Source organism: Cydia strobilella, chromosome 1 (genome assembly GCF_947568885.1).
Source record: "Cydia strobilella chromosome 1, ilCydStro3.1, whole genome shotgun sequence".
Taxonomy (NCBI): domain Eukaryota; kingdom Metazoa; phylum Arthropoda; class Insecta; order Lepidoptera; family Tortricidae; genus Cydia; species Cydia strobilella.
In genome coordinates this window covers 6,686,536-6,701,514 of record NC_086041.1, presented here as the reverse complement: position 1 = coordinate 6,701,514, position 14,979 = coordinate 6,686,536, and the positions used below count along the sequence as shown (strand labels likewise).

At 37.3% G+C, this 14,979-nt stretch overlaps 2 protein-coding genes across 2 annotated transcripts in view; both read left to right on the top strand.

The window, feature by feature from the left end:
* Positions 1-3,966, top strand: part of LOC134755725 (probable DNA mismatch repair protein Msh6) — a 29,655-nt gene extending 25,689 nt beyond the window's left edge. Inside the window, exons 18-19 of the mRNA XM_063692272.1 lie at positions 472-623; positions 1,059-3,966. Coding sequence (XP_063548342.1) covers positions 472-623; positions 1,059-1,340 — 434 coding nt within the window. The 3' untranslated portion in view covers positions 1,341-3,966. The remainder of the gene's footprint in view (positions 1-471; positions 624-1,058) is intronic.
* A 4,182-nt stretch (positions 3,967-8,148) lies between these two features.
* LOC134755839 (UDP-glucosyltransferase 2-like) lies at positions 8,149-12,467 on the top strand. The gene is made up of 8 exons (XM_063692460.1): positions 8,149-8,309; positions 8,429-8,522; positions 8,901-9,093; positions 10,034-10,231; positions 10,441-10,660; positions 11,010-11,229; positions 11,873-12,092; positions 12,182-12,467. The coding sequence occupies exons 1-8, from the start codon at positions 8,157-8,159 to the stop codon at positions 12,453-12,455; spliced, it is 1,572 nt and encodes a 523-aa protein (XP_063548530.1). The 5' UTR covers positions 8,149-8,156; the 3' UTR covers positions 12,456-12,467.
* The last annotated feature ends 2,512 nt before the right edge of the window (positions 12,468-14,979 follow it).

The window sequence follows — 14,979 nt, the reverse complement described above, 5'->3', positions numbered from 1 at the left end:
GGATTCCCAGACCTTAGCAGTTTAAACTCCTCTTGGCGTCCAACACATAGTTTTAATTTAGTTATAGGATTATTAGCATTTAGTACCCTCGTGTGTGTTTAGAATATAATCTTAAATTGGTCACCGATGTTTCATTAGATATTATTCCCTGGCTTCAACACGTAACAACACTTATGTGAACTAATTTGTTGAACGCGTGACGTCACGTGACGTTTCGCTCACTAGCTTTTCGCGGGCAAATTTTTGTACTTTTTATTTATTATTTTAAGCAATTAAATGATAATTTTATAACTGAAATGCATTTGTAACATGATATAATAACGGTAATAAACATTCGAATAAAAAATATTTCATTCAAATATAAACTTCATGCATGAGGCTAATTTTGGAAACTCGGAGCCTTGTCTATTTTACTCCATGTTAAGCTAAAGTAAACCATAACACTTTTTTAATAAGCTTCATAATCCCCAGGCCGCGGCACGTCGACCTACGACGGGACAGCGATAGCGTCGGGCGTGTGCGTGGAGCTAGCCGAGCGCGGGTGCCGCGTGGTGTTTTCTACGCACTATCACTCGCTCGTGCATCATCTGGCGTCGCATCCTGGAGTTGTGTTAGGACATATGGTGAGTACTTTAAACAAGTATAGTTAAATAAACCTTCGTTTCAAGACTATCTTTGCATATGTGTCGTTTTCAAGCAAAAGGTACCACATTGTCGCTTGCCATAAGGACGCTCTGACAGATTTTTCGTATAAAAATACAAGCAATTTTCGTCCTTATGGTAAGCGACAATGTGGTACCTTTTGATTGAAACGTCACATTTGCTTACTGCTTCTTGCTACTGTTGCTGATGTTGCGGTCAGGTGGCAAAGTTAAGGTATTTTAAAATTTGTATTACTCATCCAAAACGCGAAGTATTTCTTGTCATCAAAAAGAGGTTGTAAATTTTTATCATTTTTATTCAAAACCGAGTTCTAATCCAAATTTTATGCACGAATTTATTTTTAAAAACGATAAGTGACCAAATAAGCAGATTGACCATTTCCAACTCTCAACCAGGCGTGCATGGTGGAAACGGACGAGTCCACAGCGGACAGCGACGACCACATCCCCGAGGAGACCATCACGTTCCTGTACAAGTTGTCCCCCGGCGCGTGTCCCAAGTCGTACGGCTTCAACGCCGCGCGCCTCGCCGGCGTACCCCGCGAGATCACACGCAGGGCGCACCAGATATCCAAGAACCTCGAGAAAGAGGCGACGTGTGTGCGCGCTTTTAGGGATATTGTGAAGTTGGACGATGGTAAACAGATTAGGGAGCTGCTAGCGGCTTTGAGTATTTAAAAATGATAATTTACTTTTGATAAAATTGTTTTAATATTTTTGGCGATATTGAGTAGTTTGACTCGAGTTATTAGTTTTAGGCGGTCGAATATAAATTTCTATTAATACTTTTGCTATTAAGTTTGATAGAAGGAGGCGACGTGTGTGCGTGCTTTTAGAGATATTGTGAAAATGGAAGATGGGATACAGATTAGGGATCTGCTAGCGGCTTTGAGTATTTATAGGTGGTCAAGCAAATCTTGTCAGTAGAAAAAGGCGGCAATTTAAAAGAAATGTGGGCGCGAAGCATTATCGTCCCATAGAAAATTTGAATTTCTCGCCTTTTTCTACCGACAAGATTTGCTGACCAACTATAAATATAACGATTTACTTATGATAAAATTGATTATGAATTTTTGGCGATATTAAAGAATTTGTCGGGAGTTATTGTTAGTTTTAAGCGGTCGAATATAGTTCGTTAATACTATTACTATTACGATAGTTGGATAGTCTAAAGTCTCCAACGCTGCGGTAAGCAGCTTCAAAGCTGCGCTCGCGGCTTTCATTGAGAACTGCCACCGAAGTATTATTCTAGACATGAAAGTTGCCTCCGAAGCAGCCATAGACGTTAAGATTTTCGTAGTCTATTAATTATTGAATTGTGGTTTATTGTACATGTACTGTCTTGAATATCCTAGTCTGTTCTTGGAGTATAATCTTTTCTCAGTTGATGTGATAATTTTTGTTTAAAGTGCTAGAGATATTCAGTTTTTTTTTTCATCATAATATAAATGAGAAGTAGAACTATGATTATTATGATTGTTGGTAGGACAGACTCTCTTGAGTCTCAATTTGAAGAACTTGAGTCGTTTTTACGCAACTTTGCGCTTAAAAAACTTCCGAGTCTGAGTGCTTTATTGAGTCTTTTAAGCGCAACTTAAAAGGACTCGAACCTTCGGATAAAGACTTCGTCTATTTTATTTTTAGGTTTTATCTAAATGAACACTAAGGAAAATAGGCGTTATTGAAAAATTTGTACCTAACCCATGAATTTCGTATGGAGACTGCGTTAAATAAAGAAATGATACATAATTTAAGTTCTCTTTATAGGACTCAAGTCTTTACTAAAGACTCGGGTCTCGATAAGAACTTAAGTTTCTACTTAATGACGAGTCTGAAAAACTGAGTCGAGTCTTAAAGCAGGGGACTCAAAGGACTCTAGTCTTAGTATAAGGCCTGAGTTGACGCTCGAAGCGGAGCGTTCGGCGGGGCGTGCAACGTGGCGTCGGGCTCGCAAGTGATGTGACCAGCGTGTACTAACGCCGCTCCTATACGTTTGCATTTGTTTAACATGCACGCCCCACGCCCCGCTCCGCTGCACGCCTAAGTGTAAGGCCTGAGTGGACGCTCGAAGCGGAGCGTTCGGCGGGGCGTGCAGCGTGGCGTCGGGCTCACAAGTAATTTGAGCAGCGTGCACTAAGGCCGCTCCTATACGTTTGCATTTGTTTAATATGCACGCCGCACGCCCCGCCCCGCTGCACGCCCAACTCGAGCGTCCACTCAGGTCTTACACTAATTCGAGCGTTGAGCGTGCAGCGGGGCGGGGCGTGCGGCGTGCATGTTAAACAAATGCAAACGTATAGGAGCGGCGTTAGTACACGCTGGTCACATCACTTGTGAGCCCGACGCCACGTTGCACGCCCCGCCGAACGCTCCGCTTCGAGCGTCCACTCAGGCCTTACACTTAACCAACACTAAATTGATTATCTATGCACTAGATTTTAGTTTAAGATTTATATAAATCATAATGCGGTAATGTCACTTTATTGTATCTAATTCTGATAAAGTCGGACTACGATAGCTGCATGTGCATTTGCAATGAAAGTATGATTAGATTAGATATGTTTATTTCACAACATATGATTGCAGTACAAATTACCTACATTAATGTCAATTTATAAGAATCTATATTGTGATCGTCAGAAATAAATTTAAACAATAGACTTATATTGACCGGGATATAGACCGTGATTACCTTTTGTATTATTTGTGAGCTCCTGATATTTCGACGCAGTTACATGCATCATGTTCACGGGTGACTGAAGAAAGTCTAGTGAAACTAACCGTGAATCATTCAAAACTCTAAATTTAAACAATAGCAAGATAATCCAAATAAATTCATTTCATTAATTATACATTATATAAAAAAAATCCCCTAAAAAGGATCGTCAAATAATAACAATAATAAACAAAGAAAAAGTCAAAAATAAGTATGCGATTATAAATTATAGTTATGTCTAAAAATTCACTTATTGAATATAATGGGTTGTCCAAATGTCCAGTAAAAAGTTTCTGAATCGACGCTTGAATGTTGTATGTCATGTATAATGCCACTCCCTCACTTTGCTATGTTCACATCGGTGCAAAGTTAGCTTACACGGACTCTACCACTGTAAGTCTTAATGGCATGTCATTATAATTTACCATAGAATAGAATGAAATAGTTGCGTTGAATGAAAAAATGGGTTAATTTTGTTGATGTTATGTTTGTCTGTATACTTAACTATAGCAATATCTGTGATGCATGATTATAATCAAGAATCTGTTAAAAAACACCACCGATTTTTAAATACATTTTTACAAATAAGTTTATTTTTATTTACTTCTATAATTGGGTCAAAATTCTTTTCATTGTCTTGTTTCTGACCACTGTCACGCTTGTATTTCCGTCTTCTATCAAATAAATAAAAAAATGGAGTGCTATTGCATTTCTTTCTAGCTGTAGATTAAATTTTACATGAGAAAAATTTTAAACAAAATTTCATCTCATACAAAAAATCTTCACTCCGTCACATTTTTTGGGGATAAAAACAAGACAACGAAAAGACTTGACCCAATTGTTTACCTATTCTGATTGTATTGAAGATACATGTGGGTACTGAGAGCACTTAATTATCACCATAAATCTAAAATTGGTGATTAAATTGGAGATTGACGCCAATTTCTTTTCGGATCAAAACTGTCGATTTGATCATCCCGTCTGCACTGGCCTTAATAACTGTAGCAAACAGGTACAAAGATCGCTATTAACAGCAGGTAGGTATATTATATATAATATGTAAGTCAATTAAATTGTGATTATCAAATCGCTCCCACCTTAAACTTAGTCTGATATCATCACGTTTTGTAACTGGAAAACTGGTTGTCAAGAATTATACCTATAATAGTCTCCAGCGCATACCAACAATATAATGAAAATGAATAAGTAAGTATACAGGGTGTCCTTAGCCATTGGACAAACCTTGAAATCCCACGTAGGGTTACTTCTCAGGAATACTCTAACGTTATTTTTTTTTAAATTTAATTTTAATTAGAACAAAAGCACAGAATAAGTAATAGTATTATCATACAGAACGGCCACGCATCGCCCCACCCCGACTCGAATTACCTCGCCCCGCGACAGCAGATTGACGGCCGTTTGCCGGCCGCTCAGTACTATTTTTAAATTTTGAAGCATCTTACTCACACTATGACGCATTACGCGTGTACAGACGTGCCGTTCACACATAGAAACGCAAATGATTTTTGATGTATAGCGTGTCCGCCCTGTGACAAATGATAAACAATCCATATCCATACTAATCCATACTTACATACTAATATTATAAATGCGAAAGTCTGTCTGTCTGTGTGTTCCCTCTTCACGCTCAAACCGCTGAATCGATTTAAATGAAATTTGGCATAGAGATAGGTTGAGTCCCTGAGAAGGGCATAGGATAGTTTTTATCCCGAAAATCATCCCTTAAGAAAGTAAGCGTAAAGCGGGGTGGAATTGAGATAATTAATGAAGTGTCTGCTAATTTGTGTGCAAAATATGCTCAAATTGAATAATTGCTATGAAAATTTTTCCAGGCGCTATTAGTAAGTCCGCGCAGACGAAGTTGCGGGCAAAAGCTAGTATGTATATATTTTCAAACAAAAGTTATTTCCAACTACAACAAACAATCGTAATTTGTTAATTTCTTCGTAACCGCTACACCGGTTGTTTGATACTTTGTATACTGGTTCTAAATACCCTAATCACACCGATGCATATGTACATTTCGGCTATGTCCAATGGGTAGGGACGCCCTATATACTGATTATTAATAATAATTCAGTCTATATACGTCCCACTTCTCGGCACAGGCCCCTCGTGCACAAGATACTATGTAATTCTTATGTAACTATAATTGCCAAATAAAAGATGAATTCGGCCTTCAAACTTTAGTTCCTCTACTAACTGCGTAGCAGCCAGACATGGCGCTAGCAAGAATCCGTGTGTGTACATAAAACTTAGTCCTGCAAAGACAAACGATTTTAGTGCGAATTAAGATAATATATTGTCTAGTATATCTACTTATAAAACCGTATTATAGTGTGTGCGAAGTGTAAAGGTGTGTTTATGATAGTTATACTCTGGCACGACAACAGTCAGTAGAAAAGGGCGCGAAAATTAAAATTTGTATGGGATAGGTATTGATCCTTCGCGTCAAAATTTTTCATATTTGCCGACTTTTCCTACTGACAACTGGCTTGCCAGAGTACCTAATTAGTAATTACCTACTACTTATACTAATGCTTACACGAGCTATAGAGACAGACATTATTATCTATAAAGATTTTAGGTAAATAAATATAAATAAATATAAACATACGGTCCTTGGATCGATAAAACTATCTACATCGATTGATAGCACAGACTATCGAAACGAATTATCACTATGACCTACCTATCACGCTACGGTCGTATTGAAGAATCTCTTATCTTAAATCTGGTATCTAATTCAGTCCTTTATTAAAAATACCGAGTGTTAAAAAAATATGTGACAGTAAGGTGCATGATCCCTATGATAATTCATTTTTTATACGGAATAGGTAGTTCTGCCGTCGTGTAAAATAGTATTTTATACAATCGTGATATATGTAAATAATAGAGAGCTTTTCAGTCGAGTATAATTAGATTATATAGTATAATTATATAGATTAGATAGTATTATACCGTGTTTAGGTAACGAAGCTTGCTGAGTTGCCTAATTGAGGTACGAGATTGAAAAGCTTGATTATATCACTATTGTAAATTGTATTGTATTGTATACATTATAATTGTATACTTTTTCTACGAGTCATCCAAAATAATACTTTTTTTACTATAAAATCGAAATGATTAATGAAAATTGGTACTACAAAAATGTAGTACAAAAGACATCAACGCGCGTCTATTGTTGCCCGTTCAGTCTTTTCTATGGGAGCGCGGCTGCACGTGATCGGTCAATTTTTGTATAGTTGACTACAACAGCGTATCGCAATGAATATTATAGTTGAGTTGGAAAAAGTTAGCAATTATAGAATACGAAATCATAATTCAACCATTACAGTCGACGAGTAGAAAAAGCAGTTTTTTCAACAAAAGCTAATAGTTTCGAGATAAATACGGCGTTCTAACTTAGGATATTCTTGGTACGAAGTAGAAACTAGGTAATATTAACGCCGTATATGTAACATACTGCCTTTTTGCTTAGCAACAATGAGTATTTTGCACTTGAAATCCTAAGTTAAAATACCGTATCGGAGTTATATTCAGGGACCGGACAACCCTTTCCGCGATAAAACCCTTTCAATGGGCGACACTTAAATACGGCTAACACATTGAAAGACTTTCCCTTTTGAACTGCAAGCCCATTCATACCCTTACCTTTGACTAACCCTTACCGAAAAGCTAACCAAAAATAAGGCTAGCCCTTAATAAGGGTTACCCTTATCTTTAAGCGCTTTTTATAAAGGTTTCCCTATGCGTGAAAGAGACAGGATTAGTATATATCTACGGTAGTGTATGAAAAGGAAAGAAAATACGTGCCTAGTCAAAGAACGCCGCCGTCGCCGTCGACGATCGCTCGGATTCGAAGTAATGTGTGCTTTATGAACAAGGTAGACGACTTAAATTAGCACGCTTATATGCTAAAAGTGAAGCCCTTTATAAGGCTAACCCTTATAAGCAATATGCAAGGTGTTGGTGAGCGGATGATAAGGGTTTTGTAAGGGTATTTGGGCTACCGATTACTCAAATGTGGTAGCTTTATATAAGGGTTTTTAAAAGCAAAACAAAGGGTTTCGTCAGGCAAAGGGTATGGTGAGTTAAGCCTTATGCAATACCCTTATAAAACCCCGATAAGGGATAGCGGGCCGGTCCCTGGTTATATTCGGCCTTTTGGTTAGTATTATAGTAAAATTTACGATTTTGCCCTGATTTTCGACTAGCGTGAGTTCAATTTTAGTTTTAATATCGACTCCACAGTTTTCTTTTATCTTACCATGCGATAAAAAATTCGAGGCTTTTTTGATATAAATAAAAAGGCTGATAAATGTGAGTTTAGTAGTATCTATATGTTGTAGCCATTGACAATTTATTTTATTAGTTTCTTATATTTAGTTCATTTAAATTCTTAGTCGCCTGTACTGTATGCCTGGTCGCGTAGCCAACATGCCAATCGCTTACGCTCCGTAGCGTATCGTAGCCATCTCTCTCTATCACTCTTCCATATAAGTGCGACAATGACAGTTGCGTTTTGTTCGCTACGGAGCGTGAACGATTGCACTTTGGCTACGCGCTCTGTACCACGCCTAGACCTATCAATCGACTAACCGACTCTACTTAGGCAGAGATACTAAACCTAGGTAAATACTTTTAGCTCGTTAATATTTATGTAGGTATTTTGATTACATCGGAATCATAATTAAACATATCATTTGTGTTGTTAATGTAATATCGAACCAACTTTTTTGATTTCAGTTAACGCCATGGCAAAAATAGTGCTATCTTCTCTAGTTCTGGTAGCTTTATTACACCTATGTGGCGGCTACAAGATATTATTAGTTTTCCCGTTACCTGGAAAAAGTCACCACATCCTTGGGGCTGGTTATGCCAAACATCTGTTGGAAGCCGGACATGAGGTAAGTGCAATCAATTTTCTGTCTTTGACATAAACAAAATAAAGTCAATATTAACACAACGCCCAATTATGGTAGGTACATGTAACTTTATATACAACATGTAATGCTTAAATTTCCAGGTTACATATGCAACCCCGTTTCCAACGAATAAAACGACGGCAAAGTATCACGAAATTGATCTAAGCAAAAGTGTAGAGTATTTTAACAAACACAGTGAGTTTATATTATTATTATCGGCGATCTAATTTATTTTGTTTTTATAAAGCAAATGTTTTATAAAACATACAAGCAAATGTTTTATAAAACACACAAGCAAATGTTTTATAAAACATACGAGTCGATTTTGATCACTTCCAGTAGTTGAATGTAGGTAGATCGAACGAAACTGCAATTATAAATAAAGTACTTAGAAACTTGATCTAAATGTTTTACTATTTGCTATTATTTCCTGATATATAAAAATTGGTCATATAAAAATTTCTCAATTTTTTATTGTTTTTTGGAACACAAATGTCGGCATCGCTAAGTAGGAAAGTAGGTGCTAATGCTAATGGGTTTAATGTAATTTTAGTCATAATTTTTATCTTACAGGTGCTTCAATATTAAATTTAAAAGCTATTATCGAGAAGGAAATAAGCGGCGATGTATTAAGTTCGCTACCCGTGTTCATAGACATGCTTAAATGCAGCTTTGACAATGAAAACCTTGTGAATTTCCTCAGCGACACTTCGAAGGAGTTTGATGCTGTTATTGTAGAGTGGCTTTTCACCGATGCTTTTGCCGGGTAAGAACACAAAGGAACACTCACCTACCTATCTGACGATGATAGACTTAATTAAATGTGATTGCGATCAGGTTCAAATAGTTCAAATATACATAAACAAGCAAAAAGTTTGAAAAACTGACGAGACTACTCTTCTTCAAGTAGTATAATAAATCGATTGATTTCTTAATAAACAAAACTGAGTCAGTAGTTATGACGCTATGGTGGAACACACGACACAATATTTTTACAAATACGTTGCGACACACATACCTACATGCGTATCTATTCACATGTAAATAAATTCGTAGGACATAGACTGAAATGATAACCTTTACCGTATAGTCGGCTAAATTGTTCTTTTTGCCTACTGAGGATTTCATTATTATGACGCGTGATTTTTTCTGACCTCATCAGTTATAAATTACTAATAATGGTTGTACATGCAGGATTGCGTCCCTGTATAACTGCCCTCTGATCTGGTCGTCGTCCATGGAGGCACACTGGATAGTGCTCCAGCTGATACACGAGCCTTCAAACCCCTCGTTTAACCCAAATGTGCTGTCTACCACGATCCCACCATTTACGTTCTTCGAGCGTGTTGCCAACTTGTTCACCATGGCTGTGTTTAAGGCTGCAAAATAGAAAAACTGACGAGACTACTCTTCTTCAAGTAGTATAATAAATCGATTGATTTCTTAATAAACAAAACTGAGTCAGTAGTTATGACGCTATGGTGGAACACACGACACAATATTTTTACAAATACGTTGCGACACACATACCTACATGCGTATCTATTCACATGTAAATAAATTCGTAGGACATAGACTGAAATGATAACCTTTACCGTATAGTCGGCTAAATTGTTCTTTTTGCCTACTGAGGATTTCATTATTAGGACGCGTGATTTTTTCTGACCTCATCAGTTATAAATTACTAATAATGGTTGTACATGCAGGATTGCGTCCCTGTATAACTGCCCTCTGATCTGGTCGTCGTCCATGGAGGCACACTGGATAGTGCTCCAGCTGATACACGAGCCTTCAAACCCCTCGTTTAACCCAAATGTGCTGTCTACCACGATCCCACCATTTACGTTCTTCGAGCGTGTTGCCAACTTGTTCACCATGGCTGTGTTTAAGGCTGCAAAATATTTGTAAGTTTAAACATATAGATATGTAACTATACTAAGTTTTGAAAATTCACTTAGGGGTGCCTGAACTTTATTAATAAACATAAATATGTACTTACCTACTTAACCTAAAAAAATATTAGCGCTCGTAGTTTGTCTTGCGCGCCCTTATTAAATATAGAATGCCTCTGTATTCAAACTGTGTAAAACAGACTATAACCATGTACTTTCAGCTACTTATTGCCGAGAGAGACCGCATTGTACGATGAATTCTATACGCCCCTGTTCGCAAAACGGGGTAGGCAGCTGCCCCCATACGAGGAAGTATTGTACAACGGAACGTTCGTGCTGACAAACTCACACACTTCGTTGAGCCAGCCCATCAGTGTACCTCCGAATGTTAAAGAAATTGGAGGATATCATATCGATCCTAACACCAAGCCTCTTCCAGCGGTATGTAGCCACAGTTAAAATTGTTCATTTCAAAAGTGTAGTACAGTCGCCATCAGATATATGAATCGGAGCGGCCGAGGTGTTTACAATATCTGAACACGCACTCTAACGCCTTGACTATAGAGGCGTGTTCAGATATTTGTGAGCAGCTTGACAGAAATAAAGTCAGCCGTTTAAGTGTCGGAGATTCAAAATAGTTCTTGTAGTAACGAAACGGCCAAGCCACATATTTTTGACTTGACACTACCGTGCCCCCAAGAACTTAAAATTATATACTTATAACTACTTATATCACCGTTTATTCGAGTATACCTAAGTTACACGCTGTATCTCAATTTTACACTTACAGAATCTCCAAAAGATTATGGATGAGGCAAAGCATGGAGTCATATACTTCAGTATGGGAACCAATGCCAAGAGCAAAGACTGGCCAGATTCTTTAAAAAAAGAATTCTTGGAAGTATTTGGTGGATTGAAGCAAACTGTGCTATGGAAGTTTGAAGAACAATTACCAAATTTACCTAAAAATGTTCATATTTTGGAGTGGGCGCCGCAGCAAAGCATTCTTGGTGAGATAATACCTATTGGACATTCAAGAGTCCCCGGCAAGCTCGGTTCTCCATACAAACGTAGTTACGCTCTCATTTTAAAACGACTAGCTAAATTGCTCTGAAACTTTGTACTTACAATAGGATAAGGTATATCTAGGTCGGTAATTAGTTTATGTAGCTTCAGATACAATAATAAAAAAATACAGCGAATTTAAGTTTTTCATACAAAACTTGTTTTTGTTCTATTTCGTTTGTTTTATATACTAGAGCTATATAAACTAATTACAGACCTAGATATACCTCATCTCATTGTATGTGCAAAGTTTAATTACAATCCAACACGTAGTTTTAAATTTTTCTGACCTCATCACTGTTATAAAAAATGCCATGACTGAAATAAATGCGTTTTTTTTTTTAAATTACTAATAATGGTTGTACATGCAGGATAGCGTCCCTGTATAACCCACTGATCTGGTCGTCGTCCATGGAGGCACACTGGATAGTGCTCTAGCTGATACACGAGCCTTCAAACCCCTCGTTTAACCCAAATGTCCTGTCTACCACGATCCCACCATTTACGTTCGTCGAGCGTGTTGCCGACTTGTTCACCAGTTTCAAATTATCAGATTGCAAACTATTAAAATTTGTAGTTAAATTTCAGCTCATCCCAACATACGCCTTTTCATCACCCATGGCGGTCTCCTGTCCACCACCGAGACAGTCTACTTTGGAGTCCCGACGATCGTCATGCCGTACGGAGCCGACCAGCGCGTCAATGCGCTGAGAGCTGTGAACAAGGGATACGCGAAGATGGTCGACCTGTCCTATGAAATGGCTGGTGACATGAAGGTTGCCATAGAAGAAATGCTAACTAGTACAAAGTAAGTAAAACAAAACAGGCGGATTTTTTGGTTTATAAAATAAAATAAATATTTTACCAATCATATGTTGATCTCACAATTTGTTTTAGGTATTCTGAGAAGGTCAAAGAACTTTCAAAGTTGTACCACGACCGCCCGGTCCCCCCGGGCGCGGAGCTGGTGCACTGGGTGGAGCACGTGGTGCGCACGCGCGGCGCGCCGCATCTGCGCTCCCCCGCGCTGCTGCTGCCCTGGTACCAGAAGATCTACTTAGACTTATTAGCATTAGTTGTACTTGCTTTGTATGTTATAAAAGTAGTATTGAAATTGTTATGTAGGAAGGGAAACATAAAAGTGCCTATTACTAAAAAGAAAACGAATTAAATATATATGAATGACGATAAAGTACGTGTAATTTGTAAACAAGTACAGATATTTTAGATCTATCAAAGAAACGTTTTTATTAAATTTCGCATTGGTTTAAAGTTGTTTTTTTTTATAGATTTAGGTACAGGCTAGCCTGTTTTAGGGTTCAGTAGTCAACTAGTACCTACATAATGACACACTTTGCGCACTTACCTACAACAAAATGTAGGGGAGAGGGGGTCACAGTGGATCACTTTTTTTGGAAGAGCTGTAGTTGCGCCATTTCAACTTGAAATTGTATCGTTTCCTTTCTTAGCCTAGAGTATCAATCTAACTCTTAAACCTTATTTTAAAAAAAGCTGTAAGGAAGCTAAAAAATGAAATTAGATGTGTGGGTAAATTGGGTAATAGTGGATCACCGTCCGATTAAACGAAACGATAAGAGCTGCTGCATTGTTTGAGCCTTTATGCATTAAAATATGTGAAGTTTTACGATATATGTGCAACATTTTGATCATATCAGTTGATCATAATTTGTCAAGTGTGCGAGATTAATTTTTTGCATACTGTCTACAATTTGATCTATATCCACTACCTAGTTAAACAAAGGAGGGGCGTAAAAGCGGTAACGTCGTGAGCGCTTACCCCTGTACAAGTAATATACAAAGTTATTGCAAAAGATCCACTGTGACCCACTCCCCCCGGAGTAGACTCTGTGTCGTCTCTCCTACTATGTATATATTATCTATTTGCGTCTAATGTCTATTTAACACTCGTTATTAAAATGAAATTCAATATTTTTAGGGTTCCGTACCTCAAAAGGAAAAAACGGAACCCTTATAGGATCACTCGTGCGTCTGTCTGTCTGTCTGTCCGTCTGTCACAGCCTTTTTTGTCCGAAACTACTGGACCAATTAAGTTGAAATTTGGTATACATATGTAAGTTTGTGACCCAAAGACGGACATGTAACATAAACAAATGAATTTTAAACATGGGGGCCACTTTTGGGGGGTAAATGAGAAAATTAAAAAATAAAGTTTTTTAAACCATATCGTGTTATATATCAAATGAAAGAGCTCATTGTGAGAGTCTCAAATATATTTTTTTTATAATTTTAGGATAAACAATTTAGAAGTTATTCAAGAAAATAGGCAAAAAATTACCATTCCTCCCCCCTTTATCTCCGAAACTACTTGGTCTAAAATTTTGAAAAAAATACACAAAATAGATCTTTACCTATTGATTACAGGAAAACCAATTAGAAATTGCAGTCAAGCGTGAGTCGGACTTAATTACTTAGTTTTTGGTCCGACCCCTACGGGTTTTTTAAAGACATTTCACTCACGTTTCACATAAAAAATGCATTGTCTAAATTGTGTAATGTACGGAACCCTTGGAACGCGAGTCCGACTCGCACTTGGCCGGTTTTTTACTATATGTAGTACCTACTTGGTACTTATATAGATAGGTATTGGGTGTGAGCCGTGTGAGTAATAAGCGGATTATGAGACTGGACTGGATTTGTTATAGCGGTAAAATATAAACAAAAGCAAAGCAAAATTCCATGTAGATATTTTGAATGTAACAATCACACTACATTTTCTATTTAGTTTTATATCCATAATGGATGGTTTTATATCTCGCGGCGAGATACTGTCGCGCCAATCATGTGCTTGGCCTACTGATACTAAATATCCCGTCTGGCAGTGACGACACAGTGATTTGTCTATACAAGGTCGGTTAGGTCGGGTAGTTATAGTTACATCATTAGCATCTCTACGCAGTATCAGTAGGTAGGTACCTTACCTAAGCACGTTTATCTCGCTTAGTCCAGTCATTTTACAGACCAGAAGTATTGCGAATTGGAAATAATTTATTGTAGGTAGCTGATGTATTAATTTTAAGGGATATGCTACAAAATATCGTTATAATATGCTTTCCGGTACAAAGTATGTATGCACTCATTAGGTAGGTACAAATGTTTTTTCTGCAGATTTTTTATGAGAATATCCCTTCTAGATAGTTAATGAGAAATAAACATTTAAAGAAAGTACTAGAGCTAAATTTAAAGGAAAGTACTTATTAATACCTATTATTAAACAAATAGTTGTTTGGTACCATTAATTACGCCACACGAATTTCTAGGTTTTTTGACACACTTGGTCACATTTGGCAAACCCCTCCCCCCTGGTGGTGTGACGTCACATTTTTTCAATTAAATCGGCAAATCGAATTAAGTATTATTAATATTTTATCAAAATATTTTGACAAAAGAAATATTAGTAATTTTATAACCCAAAACTGATTATGAAAGAAAATTAAACGAATAAAAACGATGATCGTTCCAAAAACTTGTTATTTAACTGAACAGCGAATAAAATATGTTACTAAAATAATTTAGTGACGTCACAAAGTTTGTGACTCCCCCCTCCCCCTTGTCACAACATGTCACATTTTCTTGACCCTTCTCCCCCTTAAACGTGTGATGTAATTAATGGATGACCCCTAAAAACGGGGTTAATTTTCCTATTTACTTACTTA

Bases quoted from the DNA above. Each gene is read 5' to 3' on its own strand.
- LOC134755839 (XM_063692460.1), top strand. From the start codon at position 8,157: ATGGCAAAAATAGTGCTATCTTCTCTAGTTCTGGTAGCTTTATTACAC. The intron at 10,661-11,009 runs GTATGTAGCCAC...TTACACTTACAG, and splicing joins ACACCAAGCCTCTTCCAGCG to AATCTCCAAAAGATTATGGA. The intron at 11,230-11,872 runs GTGAGATAATAC...GTTAAATTTCAG, and splicing joins GCCGCAGCAAAGCATTCTTG to CTCATCCCAACATACGCCTT.